This window comes from Scleropages formosus, chromosome 16, assembly GCF_900964775.1.
Source record: "Scleropages formosus chromosome 16, fSclFor1.1, whole genome shotgun sequence".
Classification (NCBI taxonomy): Eukaryota; Metazoa; Chordata; class Actinopteri; order Osteoglossiformes; family Osteoglossidae; genus Scleropages; species Scleropages formosus.
Genome location: NC_041821.1, coordinates 22,724,846 through 22,745,774, shown reverse-complemented (window position 1 = coordinate 22,745,774; position 20,929 = coordinate 22,724,846). Strand labels below are relative to the sequence as shown.

Genomic DNA, 20,929 nt, shown 5'->3' with positions numbered 1-20,929 from the left:
TTTTACGGGAAAAAAAGACGTGTCACCTGTCCGACAGGTTTTAGCCTGAAAAGTTCATCGGTTTGAGTTCTGAAATTTCGTTCGAGTTCTGAGACATTTTTTTCTCAAACAACTCGTTCGAGTTCCGAATTGTTCAAGTTGAGAAGCGTCCGAGTTCTGAGGTTCCACTGTATATGAAACTAATCTAAACAAATGATGCAAAGAGCCCTTGAAGCCATGAACTGTAACTATAAAAACATGTCATTTAATTGACACCTTTACCCAAAGCAACTGAGTGACAGTGAGTGACTTCCATTTATCTGAAGGGAATTCATACTGGATCAATTCAAGTACCTTGCTCAAGTGTACAACTACGGCAATGATTAAACTGGGATTTGAACCCGCAAACCAGCAAACTTCACTCCACTGTCTGTAACTGCTGCACTATACTTACAATTGTAATACGGGCATTTACACATCATACCGAATGTATTTCCAAAAAAACATTACAGAACTACTCAGTCAGTAGTACAGTGGATTTAAAGGATCCCTGGAGGTGCTGTCATTACACCTTAGAGGGTAATTAACCTGGATGATTTCTGTAAAGCTATGAGTAGTTTGAGAGTGTTTGACTAAGAAACAAGAACTGATGTGTATAAAAACAGTCCTGCTGTATAAATTCATGCTGATGAAGTAACATCCTGCAGATAGCCTGTTTAGAGGCTCATTTTGTAGTAGGACTTCTGTTGGAATCTTTGTAATGTCACTTTGCATCCACCTCTTAAGCTTCCATTTGTCTCATCAGTTTGAATATACGAGAAACAATGAAGAAAACTACTAAATTATAGTTTGATTTATAACTGGAGAAAACAGGCTTCCGTCTCAGCGTCTTTTTCTTACAAAAAATGTATATATGTATTTCCTGCAAATATATAGTTATGTCAGTCTCAGGAGTCAGAAACTATATCCCAGCAGGAAATTTCAGAGGCAATAAAAACAGTGATGACGCCTCATAAAGTGTTAACTAGGGTCTAAAAAAAAATCAGTCAGAGAATTTAGAATATGAGGATATTGTAGTCTGAATTTTTCCTCAAAATGACAGGACAGACAGACAGTTCAAGCGTTCATGTAAAATTCACTATGCTACACTGAAGCTGGTCTACCATTTATGGCACCAAGAACGTCTAAGATGTTACAGTCATTTAAACCAAGGGCAATCTCCTGTCGTCACCAGATGAGCTCTGCTGGTGCTGCCTTACCCAGTGCAATGCAGCTCTTACTCTAGGGCTGTCATGCCTCCCAAAGTATGCACATCTGGCAACCTGTAATGACACTTTCAAGCAGGACGATGAGGACCAAGTGATGCATGAGATTAAGACTGGATTGACTTTTTGGAATTCAGTCCAGGCCTTTTAGAGGAGGCGTGCTGAAATGCACGCACCAGAATGTGGAGCCCATTAAAGCTATCATCATCACCACCACAGCCTGCAAAATATGCAGAAAGCTTCACTAGTGCACACTCTTAAGAAAACAAAACGAACGAAGCATCTGCCCGTCAGTATTATTACGAAAACACAAAACTAGAAAATACGAAAAAATGAATAATCCTAGTCAGAAATATGACTGGGTTTTGACAAAACGATGGAGCCCAAACAAGCAAGCAACTAGTCAGCTGTCAACGATACATGCATTCATTACGTCTAATTATGACAGGAGGGATCTTCATTTACAGTTGAGTACAGATGCATGCCGGAAACTGTAAATCCTTTGAAAACTGTCTCCCAAAACGCCCTTCGCCTTTTAACCACACCTTAGCTACTGCACACAGCATCCTGCTGTTCAGATCTCTGGCACTCCCCCAGAAACTGCCAGCAATCATCAAGGCGGGGAGCATGGACTCCTCTGATTCGTATCCGAGAGTGGGTCTGCTGATTGTGGGACTGATGTGTCTCTGACTGCCTGCAAGCGGCACCCTGCAAGCACCTGACATGTCGACGTACATATGATTAAAGTGTTTTTAATTAACCTTCTATGGTTGTTTGGAAACGCACGTATGTTGCAACAAGCACTGAATCAAGTACCATTAACGTGTCATAGCTCTGTGCAACAGGTTGTGAAAATTAGCATGGTATTTTTTTATTCTTTCCCAGAGTCCTACTGATTGCAAAACAGAAAACTCAATGGTAAAGTCACTTCACATTTTCCTTTCAGTGTGTTCGCATTTTGTCCAATCCAGTAGCCCATAAAATTCTGTTGTGAAACATCCATCCACAATTATTAATAACCACTTGTGGTCTGGAAAACCTTCCCCCAAAACCTAGCACGAGAGGCAGGGTACATCCTGGACCAGACAATTACAGACACTCATTTACACCAAGAGCAACGTAAGAGTCACCAATCCTCCTGAAAGGCACGATTTGACTGTGGAAGGAAACAGGAGAACCTTGAGAAATCCCAAACAAGCACGGTGAGAACATGTAAACTCCAAACAAACTGGGCTAGATTCAAACCCATACCCACTCTGCACCACTATGCCGTGCTGTTATAACACACTTAATTAATTGGCAATAAATAATCAGTAAAATAAGTTTGGAATGGTTTTTCACAGTTTTCACAATGTATTAGTCTTAACAGGTAAAGGAGACTAAACAGTACATTACAGTAGAGAGAATTTTATCATCTTTGAATAAATTATGTACTAACCTCCAGGTACTCTTCATCACTATGGGATCCATGTGGACAGTAGACCTCTGAACTATTTGCTAATGCACTGACCATACAGCTAAAATTAAATATTCACATGGGGCTGCTATAAAGGCTATCTGTTCCCCGTTTTCCCTTTACTCGCATTACAACCCTCTGCAAACCAATTTACAGTGTTCTGCAGGTCAAAGGCAAATTTACTGCATTACAAGCAAATAGTATGCTGAGGTGGTTCAAAGTGCCAAAACAAAAAACAAAACAGTGCGCTGTTATACTGCAGCAGTGATTCAACCACTGTGGGCCCAGGCAGACAATTACCTTCCTTAATGACAACCTCAGCAAGTACACTATCAACACTGACGACACCGATACCTGGGGGATAACGGCGGTGATGAAAACCCGCGGATCGCTCATTATGTGTCACAGGGAAATTCTGACACAGTCCAGACTTGTTCTCCTAAATCGCGGTTAATGCAATCATCTTTCGAAAAACCCTTGGACCAAATTGCCTGGAACTTCACGAGTGATGATTCAAATTAGCAGGTCATGTTAGCACACAAAGGGTACAAACAATCCCCTGCACATTCATTTCCAGAAAGAATGTTATTGTATGGAGCATAAAGCCAAATGACAGTCCTTGAGTTGATATCCCCATGACCAACCCGTTAAAGGCCTTCAGACATAAGTATATTTTACATTTCTTGGGCGCAAGCTCTGCACATGCATCTTGTAATGCATAATAATGAGTTGGGCCACCACTTTGAACTTAGTTAAAAACTGCTGCATTCCCATAAAACAAACAGCCATGGAAAAAGGCGTACAAATAATGGAATGTCCAATTAAGGACTTTTTACGTGTTTTCCCAAAGAAAGACAGTGAAATTGCTCACAAAATATGCATAAGCTTCCATTACCCAACACTGTCACGTACCTAAACAAATTAAATTGACAAGAAAGCATTTAAAATGTGACTTATGCTGTGCAGTCATAAAACATCACAAATAATTTGCAATTCTCATTATTGTTATGCAAATGTTCATATTACTGTCATATTCTGAATTCAGTTCATAGTGTATTATCTTAATGTGTAACAATGAGGAAAATGAAATTTGACATGGGTTGTTAGTTTAATTTATGTGAGAGTAGACTTTAGCCTCAATAACATAAGGTAAATCGTACACATGTAGCTATTTGAACGATTCACGTAAGGTGTATTTTCTCTCAGTTGATCTGCGTTTTACTTCAGTACAGTGGTAACCTTTAAGGGTGTCAATTCATAAAATTTTTTATGGAGCAATAGTACACTTGTCAGTTGAACATGCTGTATAGAAAGAATTTATAAAAATAGTTTAAGAAAAAGAAAAAAATACGAGGTAAGGATTAATCTTGCTTGTAATCATAATTAACTGCATGGTTTTTGTTTGTTTGTTTGTTTTAATACAAACTGCTGTAAATGTTTGCAAATGTTTATCTAGAGACCTTCACTCAGTGAGTTCAGCAATAACTGGACCCCAAGGAGCTTTCAGTGGATCCAGCAGAAGAGTAGCCCAAGACCACCAATTGGATGGGACAGATTAATCTCACACTGCAGTGTTTACCTGCAATAAAAGCTCTTTTTCCACCACCTCCTCGCTCTTTGTTATCAGACGCCTTTGTAGGGAGTGAATCTTCTGGATCAGTTCATAGGTGCTCGGGTCACTGGCCTGGGGAGAGTCATTTAAAGGTGGTAATGCCATCCAGGGAGGGAGAAATACAGGCAACTGACCCCCTCGCTTTGTCTGACATACTAACTCGCATGGGTTAGGAGGGGGGCAACTTTGAGGAGAGCAACCCTGCCACAAGAACACACAAAACTTCCAAGTGCTAAAAATGTATGATGGGCCTGAAAATTCTTGGTGCATTAAAGTGATTTGCAGTGATTCTATAAGCTGGGCAACTGCAAGCTGCTGTAAATGCTATGAGCATTAGGTCAAACCCTACCTCCAGCTTTCTCCATCGATGCACATTCAGAGGATTCTCAAGCTCCTCCTCCAAAGCTTTACACCTTGTTTGTTCTTTAAGAAGTTCCTTTTGCATGTGGTATACCTCCCGCCTGTCATAAAAAGAGTGCAGTGTAGTTACCAAAAGACAAGAAAAAACACTTCCATGCCTCCCCCATCAACAAAGCAGGGCCGCAATGGTCTAGAGTCTATCCCAGAGGCTAGGGTATGAGGCAGGGTGTATTAATGACAGGACACCTTTACATCGCAGGGTAATCACACACCCAAAGGGGCAGCAGCAGAGTCAAAATATCGAAAGTACACACTCCACTCAGTGACAAAATTACAGAACAAGGAGTATTTTTTTTGCTCCCAGAGATGCCGCTCCTATCTCTATAACATTAAATGAGGAGGTAGAGGTACTCACTGAAGCCGGAGCATCCACCTTTACCTATTCAGTCGTTATACCCAATAGAATATATGATGATGATGTGATAATGGGTGGTGGTGATTAATAGCCTATCCTAGAAACACAGGGTGTGATATAGGCTACATCCTAGACAGGATGGCATTCCATTGCAGGGCAATTACACATATTCCCTTACACATATACACAACAGTAATTTACATTTACATTTATTTATTTAGCAGACACTTTTCTCCAAAGCAACTTCCAATGAACTCTATGTAGTGTTATCAGTCCACACACCTTATTCACCAAGGTGACTTACACTGCTAGATACACTACTTACAATGGGTCACTCATCCATACATCAGTGCAACACACGCACTGTCTCTGTCACTCACACACTATGGGTGAAACTGAACAGCATGTCTTTCGACTATTTCCAGACAATGGGGAGACGCATCTATATGTGTTCTGTAACTCGGTCTTTCATCAACTACTTTTGTACATCAGTCCTTTATCAGTAGTTTTTGGCTTTTTTTTATTTTTCAATTATTAACTTTTTTTAAGGTAACACCGGCATTATTGTGCTTATAATTCACATACTGTCCTTGTTTTTCGTGTTTTGTCATTACCATTCAATTAATGGCTTCAGCTGTTTAACAATATAAGTTGCCATGTCTTATGCATTTTATACATAGTTTATATGGAAACCAGAGGCATTGTTGCTACCTGCTGAGCCACCGTTCTGACCACAGAAAACAGACAGCAAAAAAATAGGAACCACCACTATGCATGTAGCGAGTTAAAATACCGATTAAAATAATAAACATCACATTTACTATCCTGTATCCTAATAGCCATAATCAACACACACATAACAACTGCAAAACACTGCGTTAAAGAAGTCGATAAGGCAATGGCCACACAGTATTTAAGCATCTTTTTTCTAATTAGACCAATACTTTAGCAATTTATTAATAAGATGAAAACCATTCTTGGGGTTTAGTTGTGACCTGCTACTTTGCAATTAGTTTTTAAAATAAACAACTTGATAGTTCCATCTGCTGTCCTATTAACACGGCTGCTCTGCAATGTTTGGAAAACCTCACAGAGAAAACAAGGAGGCCTTTAAAAGGTAGCCCGAAGCATACAAACCCATTTACTTGAAAAGGTATCAGGAATGCACACACAGGTTTGAAATTCGCCAGGGCTTAAAGACTGGATAAATAGTCCCTTCTTGAAAGAAATGGATCTGCTGAAAGACATCTACTTTTAGAAAAGTATATTTTTCTCCAGCAAAACTGTTTATTGTTTGTACTTCTGAAGCGGAAACCCAGGTCAAAAGTAATGCTTCAAACTCTCCTTCCAATGCAGATGACCGTATCTTTTCAATTTTAAAATCAGCGCATCTTCAGCACTGACTGTACTTTTGTTCCTTCATCCCCATAATGTTCTTACGGCATGACAAATAAAGAATGTGCCATATGCTACTTAATTGACTGAGAAGCCACAGAACTACAATCCAACATAGCAGTATTAAGCAAGCAAGATTCTTAGCTCATAATATAAGAGGGAGCTAATGACGATAATGCACACATCATTACTCCAGTACAGAACATCTTGGGGTAATGATGTGTTAGCTGTGATGAGGCCGGGAGTAGACGACAAACGCGTCACAAAGAAATAGCAACAAACACTCAGGACGTAAAGGGTGTGGTCCCAAACGAAGGGACCGTTCCACCGAAACAAGCGAAAGAAGGATATTTAGACAAAAGTCAAACTGGACGAAAATAGGCCAGACTGAACTGAAGACACGTTGAGGCCTGCAGCTCCTTCTGCAAATTGACTTCACTTTCAACTCTGAGTCAATGGGTTCATTCGTACCATACTTCAACTTAATATTTGGTCTCGGTCTGGGGTCTCAGCCGGGTGGATTGATGTTAGATGGCCAGGAGTTGTTCCTCTTCTTGGAAAGCTGTCTGTGACCACGAAATGCATAACATCACATATGTATTTTACAGATCTTTGCAAGCCACTGGAAATCACAGGCTATTTTTAGAAAATCCCAAAGTTTGAAAATCTGAATCTCAAATTTCTGCAGTCCTTTGGCAAAAACATTGCCAACCTTCATTCAACATCTCATACAACTGTAATAATGTACTGTCACAGTTTCACGTTACTTGCCACTAAATAGCCCGTCCATCAGTACTCTTTACATTAGACATTCAACAAAGGGTCACGTCTTCTTATTCATTCTTTGATCAACAACACACTGAAAAATAAATACAGTACCTTTAAATATATCCACAACTAGAGTTTGAAAAACAAAAGAGGGAAATATTAGACCAGAGCCCTTGGCCATGTCCTGCTGTCAGTCACAGACAAGGTATGTAATTGCATACAAGGCCTATAAATGCCCACTAAACTTCACATTCCTGCATGCACCGTTTTCAGAAAAACCATCATCACCCCACCTCCACCTCTATTATGTGCAAAGGTGACCCATCGACGGGACCACAATAACCTCACTTGACAGCAGGTGCTAGCCCTCCAGCAAACGCTAAGCTGAGATGGCAAGTACAATAACCATTCACACAAATGCATGAACATAGTTAAAATACTTCAAACTGCCAAACTAAAAATGGCATGATATTAATTGGTATTTAAAATGTACTAGTTAAATATCTTAAGATATGGAAATGTCTCAAAACCGTTCTGGACCCTGCTTGGTCTCTCATTATCTTCTGTTTTGTTTGTGCTTGTTTTTCTGTTCAACTTTGTTTTGTACTATTAAGCATATTCATTGAAAGTCGGAGACAGTTAGGAAAGTAAGAGGATGCAGCGTATGACTGATTAATACATGATGGCAGGGTTGATATCCTTGTCTTTAAGTTTAATCAACACTTTTGGTGTGCCTAGAAAACAGCGGCTCATATAGGCTTTTTCAGTTTCCATCTCTGTGCCTTCATATTGCATGTGCGTGGGTGTTTGCGTGTGTGGGTGTGAATGTGAGTGTGTACACATGCAGGGGGCTCTTATAGCGCTGTATAGCAAAGAAAAGACATATAATCTATCAAACTTTACAACCATAAACACACTGGTAATAATTATTTGTGAAAGCATATGAAGTCATACAAAATTAATATGACCAGGAAAACACGGCTTTGTGGTTTTCCGTGGCTGCCGTTATCACACCAAAGGTGATATGAATGTTCCCCAGAGCCTTCAAAAAAATTACACCAGTCAAATAATGCCCATAATACAAAGCTACTCGTGGGAGGCTGCATCAGAGGACACACGGTGTGAGGATAAAACCATGCAGATCAGAGAGCGGTAAATAATTAATGAAATTATGAAATTAATTCGGACAATGGTGTTAGATGCAGACAGCAATTTCTAAGAATCCATCTGGATGCCTGAAACATCTTAGCGTTTTCATTCAGCAGAACTGTACATAGTGTTGGCTGGTAGTTAATGAGCCAATAACTCGGGAGAACATATGGCACATTCTTTATGGTTCACCTATCCTTAATATTAGGCTATGTCAAATATAACATCTAAATATATAGCCACATACACATTAAATAACTTTTAATAAGAATTACTGACTCCTGAAAAATGTCAAGTATAAGTAATGAAATTAAAAAAATCTGCACTTAATTAAGCAACACTTAATTTAAGTTATTACTTAGCTATATATAACCAGTACATTTTGTAGATGAAAGTGGTACAGCAAAGTTAATGGAGAATATCGGCTATTTCTGTTGATCCGTGTTATATAAACCACTGAATTATCCATTTTTTCCAGCAAAATGTACCTTCTGTAGATGCTTTTGAAATACTCTAAAACTAAAAGGTCTGCTCATTAAATCTGACAGTCAAATATCATTTGTGTGTGTTTTTTTTTCCCCCTTTATTCAGGTCACTCACAGCACACACAAAAATTGCTTCAGATTATACGTCCTGGGTAACATTACTGACCTAATTTTGTATTTAAAAGGCATAGGAATTCTATCACAGGCTAAATGTCATACAAAAATAAGTAATTGTGGCTTCGGTATAACACTCTTAGCTGAAAGAGAAAGTATAGTATATTGATTTAAGTCAAAATAGCCTGTTGAAAGGTAACAGGTTAGAAGACCTACATGTGAAATAAATGTATTTTTGTCATTTTTATGTGCACCCCTGGAATGATCTCAGGCTGCAAGTTAGTTTTTTTCAAAGTATTTATATTCTGCCGTGACCCACTGCAATGTATACTTAACTTACATGCAAACAACAGCAATGCATCATATCACAAAAAAATGAAGATGATTTCAGCAGCAAAAAAGTAATACTGGTTGGAATTTCTTTCTCAATATGTATTTAGATTAGTCCCAACCAGTGGCATAAAACTTGCAGGTAGTGGAACCAAAAAAAAACTGAAATAGTACTCGATGGAGTTATATACAAGCACTGGATGGAAATAAGCCTTTCTTGAACACCGGGGGGTTGAGGGTGCATGTCTTCTCCCAATTCCCATATGCCTACAATACCAAAAAGCAGCAATTGTAACTACAGTCTATAGCCATTATACGGCTTTATGCTGTCTGTTTTAGACGGACTAATGTGCCAATTAACAAAACACTAAAAGAAGACACAGGCAGTTAGTAGCAGAGTAGTTAACAAACAGCACTGTTGATCAGTCATAACGGGCTATAGACAGCAACCCCGTGCAAGTGAGTCATCTAGAATTACTACGTCTATGCATTACAATGGTATGATTATATTATGATGATGTGATAATGATAAGTATTAATAACCTCTTGTCCAGTGCAGGGTGGTGGTGATTCATAGCCTATCCTAGAAACACAGGGTGTGAGATAGGGCTACATCCTGGACAGGATGGCATTCCACTGCAGGGCAATCACACATATTCCCTTACATATATACACAACAGTAATTTACATTTACATTCATTCACTTAGCAGACGCTTTTCTCCAAAGCGACTTACAACGGATAGTGTTTTCAGCCCACACACCTTGTTCACCAAGGTGACTTACACTGCTAGATACACTACTTACAATGGATCACTCATCCACACATCAGTGGAACACTCTCTGTCACTTACACAATATGGGTGAACCTCAACAGCATGTCTTTGGACTGTGGGAGGAAACCATAGCACCCAGAGGAAACCTACACAGACACAGGGAGAACATCCAAACTCCACAGACTGAGCAGGGATCGAACCATCCTCTCGCACCGTCCTGGCTCTGTGAGACAATCTATATTTATTAATTAACCTGAAACACAACATTGGACTCTGGGGGTGGGGGGACCAGAGCATGTGGAAGAAACCCTTGCGAATATGAGAACATGGAGAAGTCACAGGCACAGAGCCGGATTCAAACCCGCATCAAAATTTGCAGCACAGGAGCTATAAGGTAGTGGCGCTACCTGCTATGCATCATGCAGATTTTGAAAATTTGCCCAATACCAAATATATTCTGCAAAAAAAAAAAACATTGTTTGAACTTGATTCTGCCTTGTGTTGCCGGGTGGGCTCCGGTTCCCCGCGACACCGTATGGGACAAGCGGTTCTGAAAATGTGTGTGTGTGTGTGTGTGTGTGTGTGTGTTTGAACTTGAAAAAGGAATGTCTGTTTTGAGACCAAAAAAACAGCTACAGTACAGCGAAAAAGTATTAGCCCCTTTCCAGTTCTCTCTATTTTTGCAGCTCGTTCAAATTAAATAAAATCTATATCATTTTAGTAGTACATATAGGAAGGAAGACTGAGACATTTAAAATACAGAGGACAACATGTTAGACCCAATGCATATATGACAATGGTTGTACACAAGGCCCCAGTCCAACCATGAAGCCACAGAGAAAAATATCTGGCATTGCCATCATACATCTCCTTGACTCCCCCAACCGCCACATCAACCACAGGGTACCAACACAGGTATTTCATTGAGGTTGTCAAGTGGGCACCTCCCTTCGTCTGTATTTTGTTGAATTAGGCCCACGACACCTCAGAAAGGCTCAACAGTGCAGTCTGTTGTCCCGGACCCCATCGACAAACACACACACACACACACACACACACACACACACACACACACACACACACACACACATTACATTCCCTTCACCCTCAGCAAATGCAGCAATTCTACAAACTCAGCCACTCCGGTTGAACACCACACGTCCATAAATACCATGAAATGCTGTGAAATACGCCTCAAACTCCACAAACTTAAACCATCCCAGATTGCAGAAAGAAAAGAATACACCAGTATTGTTTTTATGCCATTTCCCGATAACACTGGAAATTGGAATGGGGCAAATGTCTTCGCAGTACTGTATAACAATCATGTGAACTTTCACAAAGTGATGCATTTACATGCAGACCTTGGAGTCTTCTAAGGTACATCGGAAATACTGTGGTCCAGTACAGCAACAAGAGGACAGACACATTTTACCTAAGTCCTTCAACATTGGACATCGTTTTGGTCAGGATGCTTTTTTCCCGTCTCAGTTTCTTGATTTCCATCTTCAGCAGTCTGATGTCCTCCACCCTCTGGTTGTACTGGACCTCCCCCTTGTTCAGTATGGACTGCTGGATCTTAATCTTCTCATAGAGGAGTGCCAGTTCGTCATTGCGGCGCACCAGCTGTGTTCCCAGAATGTCACGCTCACTGATTACCTAAACAACAACACCATCAACAAAGTGTCTCCGTGAAAGATTCAAAACCACTTTTTTTCTCTTTTCCAGGCACAAAAACATTACCTTTTACAATGTGATATTTTTTAGTTGCCACTGCAGCTACGGCATGTTTATACTTAATATGAATATCACCCTGGAGATGGAGCTGGGTAGTGCATCAGGACCATAGCAGCACAGTACATTTACTCAATATGATGTTAAGGATATTCTTTGAACTATTTTGCTTTTCAGAAAACTGCTTATTGTAGCCAGAATTCAGGAACACTTCGTACCGCTGTTCAGTTTCAGTTACCACAGAATCAGTACCTTGTCTATTGACGACATTAGGCTGTTTGTAGAGGGAAATATTTAATGCATCTTTTTTCACTAACCATTTCAACTGTCAGCAAAGGAGTGTTTTTTATTCATTTTAACAGCTGTATGCTACTTCAGCTGTGATTTCTTAATTTTTTCATTATACCTTGAATTTACTCCTGCAAACATTTTCAAGTAAAATTATAGTTACACCATAATGTATTCCAACTGTATATACTTTGTACAGCTAAAAACGATCCGGCACGTATAACCAGAAAGGTTCTATGTGTGAGGCATTTGCTTAAAAATAAATATCTTGGGACTTTATAGTTTGGCACCTAAAAATTACAAACCAGGTTCCACTTCTGCAGTATTTTTCCCCACTTTTCATTAGAAATAACATTTCCTTTGTTTCCAGCATACTTGGCTATCTGATGAATTTACTACATGCTGTAAAATATATTTACCAAGTAGAACCACTGAGTATGACACGGTCTTTAAATGTGCTCTAAAATGCGCATTGTTCAGATTGACATTTACTTTCTGCTAGATATGAAAACTACATTTTAAAAAAAATCATTCATTTACCATTAACTCATTTAATTATCTTTTTAAGATGGATCTCCCGTGGCATTCCATGGTATCTACAAAGCCACACATTTCTTTTGCTTTTTGGTACTATACTAAATAGCAGAGACAACCCTTAGTTCCCGATACCACTGACTCCTCAGGAGGTTACACTTCCACTGTTACTCAGAGCTCCAGAAATGCATCTTATAATGATTCTGAAGTGAACTGAAAGTAAAGTGGTCTCTAGGTCTAAGTAAATATGAAGGGTGCTTTTGTTTTACAAAAAAGGATTGCTTTAGATGCACTTTTACAGACAAAATGTCTCTAAAATGTTAATCGCTTGAACATAAATAGCTGTCTTCAAGTGTGACAAATTCTACACACCCTTGCTCTGATAAAAGATTTTACTGACACTGAGTTCTGTACTTAGTCTGTAGTGTGAAAAGGTCCGAAGGTAGGCCCTGTTCATCTGCAATTATTGCAGACGTCTTTCCAGGTGTTTCATTCCACTCACCGATCTTGGGAGATCATATCCCGCACTTCCGAGGCAAATATTTAAACGTTTTTAATTTCCGAGGATTTCTCGCCACTGATGTGAGCTTACTGATTGTTTAAAAGTGTAAAAAGCAGTCGTGCAAATGTTTACACGAGTTCTTCGGCTCATGACTCTTACTGCTGCCAGTGACCAGCTTGCGCTCCTTCAGTCATTGCCACGACTATGATGTAGCGCTGCAGCGATCAACACAACTGTACAACATACTGTTACCCAGAAGTATTGGGCTTTTTTTTAAATAAACTCCATGTTTTCACATTTCGTAAAGTTCGGATAAGCCTCGACAGAGTATAGGTGCAATATAAAGGACTGCATGGCTGCCACAACCTTTAACCAAGGATAAGGGAGCTTATGGAGGGCCCGGCAGAAAATCTGTCTTTCCCTTCTGCTGCTGCACCCATTAAACTCCACGAGAGTCCTTCGAGTAATACTGCTGAGATACACAAGGCTAAAGTGGCTAAAAAGTTGGTGTTGTAAAAGAAGTGCGCTAGTAGATAGTAGCTACAAAACAACGGAGGTCTACTGAGCATCACTGTGCGGAATTTTTTGCGCGGCCTGTGCAGTCTGTTTCATCGGGGCCATAGCTACAGCCTGGCGATGTCCTGCTAGACTCTGCATATCAAACACTCGGGGACAGATATATTGGCAAATCACCTCAAAAACGGCTACTTTTAAGAGGTTAAGCTCTGCTACCTGAAGCATAAGATGTATTTGGATTTAATGAGTTCGGGGTCAAAGCAGACTTTCCCCTTTTATCGTGTCCAGCGTTAGTGAGTTAGCGCAGTGTAGCAGCAATCCCTTTCTCCTACCTGATCCAATTCCTTCTTCTGTCTCAGCCTCTCAGCATCAGCGTCGGCGATGATCTTGAGCAGCTTTCGCTCCTCTGCCTCCTGATTGTCAATGAACTGCTTTGTCTCCTGGGCCTGCTGCTTCATCTTCTGAAGCTCCGCCTGTAGAAGGGAAATACAGTCCGCTTTAATGTGCGTGATAAGACAAATAGTGCAGAGAGACCTTTCCTCACCTCTCCGTCATAGCTATCCACACGAACACGGTGATGTCACTCTCTGTGGCTGGGAAAAAAATTATTCTTTATGATTTGTCACTTTCCCTAAACCTCTTTCATTTGCCGTAAAAGCCTAGCAGAAAAAAATGCCACACTCAGAAGACTCAAAGACTAAAAATCTTCATCTATACTCAGGTCAGGTATACACACGCTGGCCTCAATCCCAGAATGTCCCAAAATGTTCCACCGCTGTGATTATGTTGACATTTTAGCAAAATGAACTGCTGGTTCAATTGTTACTTGTAAAGTACCTTCCTTTCTTGTATAGATTATTTGGTCCTGAAAATGCAAGAAAAGGGAAATACTCAAAATGTAAAAGAAATTCTCCTCTGAAAGCACAAATGTGAAATTTACTCCTTTGACTACTTTAATGTGAAATTGCATACTACTGTAATTCAGATATGTACGGTTATGATAAAAGGGTGGTCCAGCCTAGGTAATAAATCAAGGCATAGAAACTAAATTAGAGGAAAAGGCAAAAATAAACATCATTTTAGCCGAGCTAATGAAAGAACAGTTTTGTGCTAGTGACCTAGAAACATATTCTGTGCAAACCTCTGTCCCTAATTGGCAGGGAAAATATTGATAATGCTCTTTATTTTTAAAGCAAATCTTTTCGGTTGTCCTATAAGGCCAATAAACATTTTGCGACAACAGACGAAGCATGTAATAGGATATCCTGAGAATCAATGCAGACTTGTTACTGTGCAGTACTCAGCTAGACTTCTCTTCTAAGGACTCAAAGGAACCCAGCAGTCAGAGCTCTTCCGATCTGCAGCCATGTTTTGTTACAACTCTATACCATTCATTAAGATGTTAATGAATTCCTGGAGAGGCATCTATTTGTTCTTTAAGAAAAGAATGAAAAGGCTGGTCTGGGTGACGAGGGCAGAGAAGGGGATGTTCTGAGCACCGTGCGGATTAAAGGACGACATTTCCGTGGATCCCTTCAAGAGCCTGGGAAACTTGACAAATTGTTTTTCCATTGCAACATTATTGCAATACTAATCATTTTATTTTTCATGTACCTTGATCTTGCCATGTACATCAGCGTTTAATAAATTATCACTTCATTAATTTGGAATAATTATGTGCATTCAAAGTAATTTTTAGAGATCATGCATATTAATGATACAGGGAAACAGATGCCCTCTGCGATATTTAGGCAAAGTTCACCTTCAAAAAGCTTGTATTACATTACTTTGCATGGAATCACACCAGGACTCCTGCAGCATGTAATTAGACTGAGATCTCAGAAGAAAAACAAAACATGACTCAAAGTATAATAATAATGACACACAAACTTTAATAATGGAAAAGGTTTGGGTCACCTGAAATGTGCTAAACTATTTACTATCAGGGGGCATGGTGGCATGGTGGCACAGTGGGTTTCATTGGGTTCTGCTCTCGGGTGGGTCCAGGATTCAAGTCCTGCTTGTGGTGCCCTGTGACGGACTGGCATCCTGTCCTGGGTGTGTCCCCTCCCTCTCCAGCCCTCTGCTCTGTGCTGCCGGGTTAGGCTCCGGTTCCCTGTGACCCCACTTAGGACAAGCGGCTTCAGGTGATGTGTGTGTATTTACTATTATAATGGCTTTTTAATTCCACAAGTGTCTCAAAAACTTAAAACATGTTTTAATAGTATATACAGGCATTCCCAGTGGAGCTAAACTGTAAGGTGCTACAGTTCATAATGTAGTACATTATGAACACTATAGTACACTATAATGTAGTATACTGTGAACACTAGAATTACTTAGGACTTTGTGTACATTATTATTCACCTTTGTGTTACTTTACATACTTTTCAAATAGTGAAACAAAAAGCTGGAAAAGTATATACATTTTCTGAGATTGTGAAATATTTTAAATTTTTAATTTTTGTGTGATGAATTCAGAGTTAAAACAACAAATAGCTGTTTTTATTCATGTGCTATTCGTTCATTTTGCAGATGCGTTTCTCCAAAGCAATATTAGCTTTGTAAATTGTGTTGCTGACAATTATTAACCCATTTATACAGCTAGTTACATTTTTACAATACCTAAAAAATGTCTTGCAATGGGGGTGCGGTGGCGCAGTGGGTTGGACCACAGTCCTGGTCTCCGGTGGGTCTGGGGTTCGAGTCCCGCTTGGGGTGCCTTGCGACGGACTGGCGTCCCGTCCTGGGTGTGTCCCCTCCCCCTCCGGCCTTACGCCCTGTATTGCCGGGTAGGCTCCGGTTCCCCGTGACCCCGTATGGGACAAGCGGTTCTGAAAATGTGTGTGTGTGTGTGTGTGTGTGTGTGTGTGTGTCTTGCAATGGGCTGGGATCCCGCCTGCGGTGTGCCCTGCCTCGTGTACTAAGCTTCTGGAATAGGCTCCAGACTATCGCGACCCACTGGACTTGCAATAACTAGATAGATGGATTAAAAAAATACTACATTCAACATTCTAGAAACCATTCTACATAAGGATATATATTTAAAATAAAACAGTGCGATACAGAAAAGAACATAACCTCAGCTACTAGCTGTGCTGGTCTTCTTTCCATTACTATAGTTAAGAAGTCATAAAGGCCACACAAGTGTACAGTCAAGGCTTGTGTGACAGCCTCACCAAAGAATAGGAGTAAGTACTGCAGTGAACTGTTCAAAGCTACCAAGTGGAAGATATAAAGATACGGGCTGATACTAAAGCATTCTGACAGAATAAAGACAGACCACTAAAAATTAGGCAGCAAAAGAGTCATAAAAGGAAGAGAAGACAGCTATTTGTCAGATGACTAGACGAATCCATATTTGTCACCCTTTACCCGAGAAGCTATTGACATGCTGTCATGACAGATGTAATACACTGACAACCTCTAAATACTACAAACACCAGGTTTACAGACCAGAACAGGCATATTAATGTGAAAAAAAAAGGGGAGAATGCCACTTATTTATCTGTTTATATCTATATGTGATGTGTAAAGAGGAAGCGATAATTAGAAGGTGATAAAATATATGCTGTGGACACACAATTAAATCTAAATGCATTTTCATTCCTTGGTCATAATCGGCCACTGAATTCATGACTTTATGTCTTAAAAGCTGAAGGTGCCACATTTCATCTGTTGCTGGGTGATCTGAAACAGTGAAAACAATATTCCACAAAGCAGAGCACCTGAATTGTTTGAAACCCATAACCTACTGAGATGAGATCATTGCCACCCCCATTAAGCAGCCTAGCCGGATCTGTGAAGTTTTATGTACACATATGGAGAGAAGGCTCTTGACAGACAAAGTGTAGATGAGGCAATGCACACAAATAATAAAAGCAAAATGACTCAGGTATCGTGATGAGGAAATGGTGGAGCTCCATTCAATATGACAGATCATTTAACTTTCAACAAGAAGATGAGCAAAATATGATCGGAAACACTGGTGTCTCAATGAACTGCACAGCTGAAATGTGCTTCCCTCTATATTTAGTTTTTAAACATGTGGAATAAAACACACCTTGCATAAAGCATGAGCAGAGCTAGCTAAAAATGCTTTATAGTAGCTATATATCAATTAAAAATATTAATTAAAATATTAATTCAGATAGCTCTCATTTACAATTAAGGCTTTTCTTCAAACAAATTCCAACATATAACCCACTTCTGTCCAAGAACAGTTTATCGAAGAAATGCAGTGAGAGGAATAATCTTTATGAAGGCTATTTCCAAGTTACTTCTGAAACATTTTCATTTTGACTGTCACAATATTTTTCAACAGTGCCACACTGCATTGTGATTACAATAATAGTTCAGTAAGAAGCATATGGCATATAGTAGTAGTAATTAGGTTTTCTAATGTTTATTTTCTGCAAGGCTTCTCTCTTCACTTTGAATTCTGAACAGAACGAGAAGCATATTATTAATAAATTAGGAGTAATGTCAAATTGCATGTATTCTAAAACTTCCCTACTTGTTCCTTAGCTTGTCGTCCTAATATTCTCGTGTTATTATAAAAACATGCTCAAGGATAATACGATGCTGAAGACTGTAGTAATCCATAATTCATTGAGCAGTAATCAGAGCTCCTTTCCCTTCTTGTTCTGATTTAAAGCACCTTCTGCCATCATTATGGAACCTAACAGTGCTTCTAGTTAACTAGCACAGCTACCTTATTTCTGATTGTTAGTTTTCCTACATATGTAGGAAACTTGGAGGGGATTTATTCATTCATTCATTCATTCATTTTACCGTCGACTGGTATGAAACAATTATCGTAAAGACAGAAAAACCAAAATCATAAAAACCACCAGAAAATGCTCTTTTATCATTCACTAAGGATTATTGCATTGTTCTCAAACCTGTGCCTGCATGCTTACAACCTACAAGTTATAAGTAAATTCTTACCCTGGTTCCACCTTCCCCTGCTCCCTCTTATTGCCTCCCAGTGGTCAAAGCAGCTACCCGTGAAGATCAGGAATGCTCTGCCTGTTCCCTCAAAATCCATCTGTTCAGAGCCCACCAAATGCTGCACCAGGCACAGAACCGTTGGAACTGTTGTGTAGCTCTGAGTGCTGCTGGGAACAGTACATGTGTATGTCTTTCATGTTTTTGCTCATGATACTAGCGTTGTACATTGGCCGTTATTAATTACTGTGAACAAATCACTGTGGCTTGACGCTCTTAATGGCCAAGCTATTTTAAACGACCAAGATTCTTAGCTCATCCTATGGCTGTAAATTAAAAAGAAATAATATTGTGTAGTCGACTTATCGCTTGACAGTTCAAATTTATATATTACATATATGCACAGATGCAGAAATTCGGTTTCTTTTGTTTTGCATTGGGTTCCGTTTTTTCCTCTTAATTTATTTATGGTCAATTACTTAATTATTAGCTCCCAGCCCCCCCCCCCCAGAAGTCCAATTCAGGAGGTTTGCCAACACAGGACATGTGAACATTGGCACATACTTCCTCCAAACTGCATGTTGCAAAACATCCATTTCTTTACACACTGCTGGCTAAAGGGTTCATCAGGAAACACAAGAAACGTGGAGAAGTGCACTGTTTGCCCGACGGGAACACGGTTGGCTGAAGGTGCCACTCTGGGTAAAAAAAGGAAGAGAAACCCAGCCATCACACCCACCTAAGGGAACACGGGCCAATTTATGTTCCCTTGGCCTCCTCCCCACAGATGGTTAGTGCAGCACAGTGAGGCTCAAACCTGGGTTCACACCACAGGCTACATGGCAATTTACCAAGGCACCACTGGGGAGACGCAGGGATGCATAAGTTAACTGACGCATAAAAAATAACTCATAATTTCAAAAAGCCATCATCAATAAAGCATTTGCTGAATTGTGGCATCTAATTAAATCAATTTGATTTCAAACTAATTACAGATAAGAAACCCAAAAACAATGGGCACACACTGGAATCTCCAGTACAAATCAAGTAACTGATCAGAGAAGAATAATGCGAAAACTAAACTACCATAATTGAGATAGTTACTATTTAATTGCTTTGGGCAGCCATGCCTGTTAATTAAGTAGGAAGGAAATTTACAAATATGAATGGTAATTAAATGAGGATGTGGAGATAGTTTGTGTGATATAACCTCCTGACAGGAAGCTATACAAACTCCAACATGGGAGCGAAAGAGCTGCATGTTAACAAATTAAATGAAAGCCTTTTTTCAGTAACTTAAACCTGACATGTTACTTGTATTTTTACTTAGCTTAACAGTTTCCTTGAAGTCATCGTAAACTGCCGAATTTTAAGAATCCACCTGTGGACTGACTTCTCAAACACTACGAATATGACTACAAAAACGACTTAACCAAAAAAACTCAATACAGTCAGTTGAAAAGGACCAATTTTAGGGGCGTTTTAATCAATATTACAATAATTAAAGCTTGAGAATTAAGGAGGTAAAGAAATTACTTGTGTGTAGTGCAATATCTTGTTTTAGTAATTCACACTGCTTTACAAACCAATAACTTGAATTGTTTTCTCATCCAGTTGGGCTTTTCAGTTACCCAGTTTTCTGAGCACGGCAGGAAATGTAGTGCAGTAAATTTTGTTGTGTTAAAAGGAGACATTGATTCCCACTGGAAAGAGCTGGTCACACTGCATTCCTGTAGCTGGAAAACCACGATTTTCTTTATGCATATTGAGAAGCACAGCATTTCATATCAAACAATTAGTCAGCACATTAAAAGTGTTTATAGATGTGAGATCTCTGCTTTATATACAGTTTTTTTTCTTGGAAATTCTTGGATTTAGGATGCATTGAGGAAAACATGGCAGAGTGACATTGAATTGGTCCTGTCTACACCTCCCTCAGCATCCAGGAACAAAACTTCAGGAAGACCCACAAAATTCCCCTTAGTCCAGTACGTCTAGGGTTCATTCAACCACTGAATTTTTTAAAAAAATAAATAAATAATTTGCCCCAATTGCTTTTTTTTTGGATGAAGTTATCAGGAGTAGGTTGATTATTCTTACATGGCTGGCAAGGAAATGTATTTCACGGCTATGGTCCCCACTAGGAGCTCCCTCTACAAACACTGTTCACTTGAATGACTAATGTTTTTCACTAAAAAGTGGACATTTGACTTGCACCATAATGCAAATGAATTCTGGAAGACCTGTTCACTTTTTGGAAACTTCTTAGCGCTACATGAGTATCTCGCTAAACACTGTAATTT

The 20,929-nt window shown here is 39.6% G+C and overlaps 1 protein-coding gene across 1 annotated transcript in view; it reads right to left on the bottom strand.

Moving 5' to 3' along the window:
• Positions 1 to 20,929, bottom strand: part of cfap58 (cilia and flagella associated protein 58) — a 49,909-nt gene that overhangs the window by 15,571 nt on the left and 13,409 nt on the right. Inside the window, exons 12-15 of the mRNA XM_018750841.2 lie at positions 14,009 to 14,149; positions 11,538 to 11,761; positions 4,662 to 4,773; positions 4,280 to 4,384 (exon numbers count right to left, since the gene is read on the bottom strand). Of these exons, the coding sequence (XP_018606357.1) occupies positions 4,280 to 4,384; positions 4,662 to 4,773; positions 11,538 to 11,761; positions 14,009 to 14,149 (582 nt within the window). The remainder of the gene's footprint in view (positions 1 to 4,279; positions 4,385 to 4,661; positions 4,774 to 11,537; positions 11,762 to 14,008; positions 14,150 to 20,929) is intronic.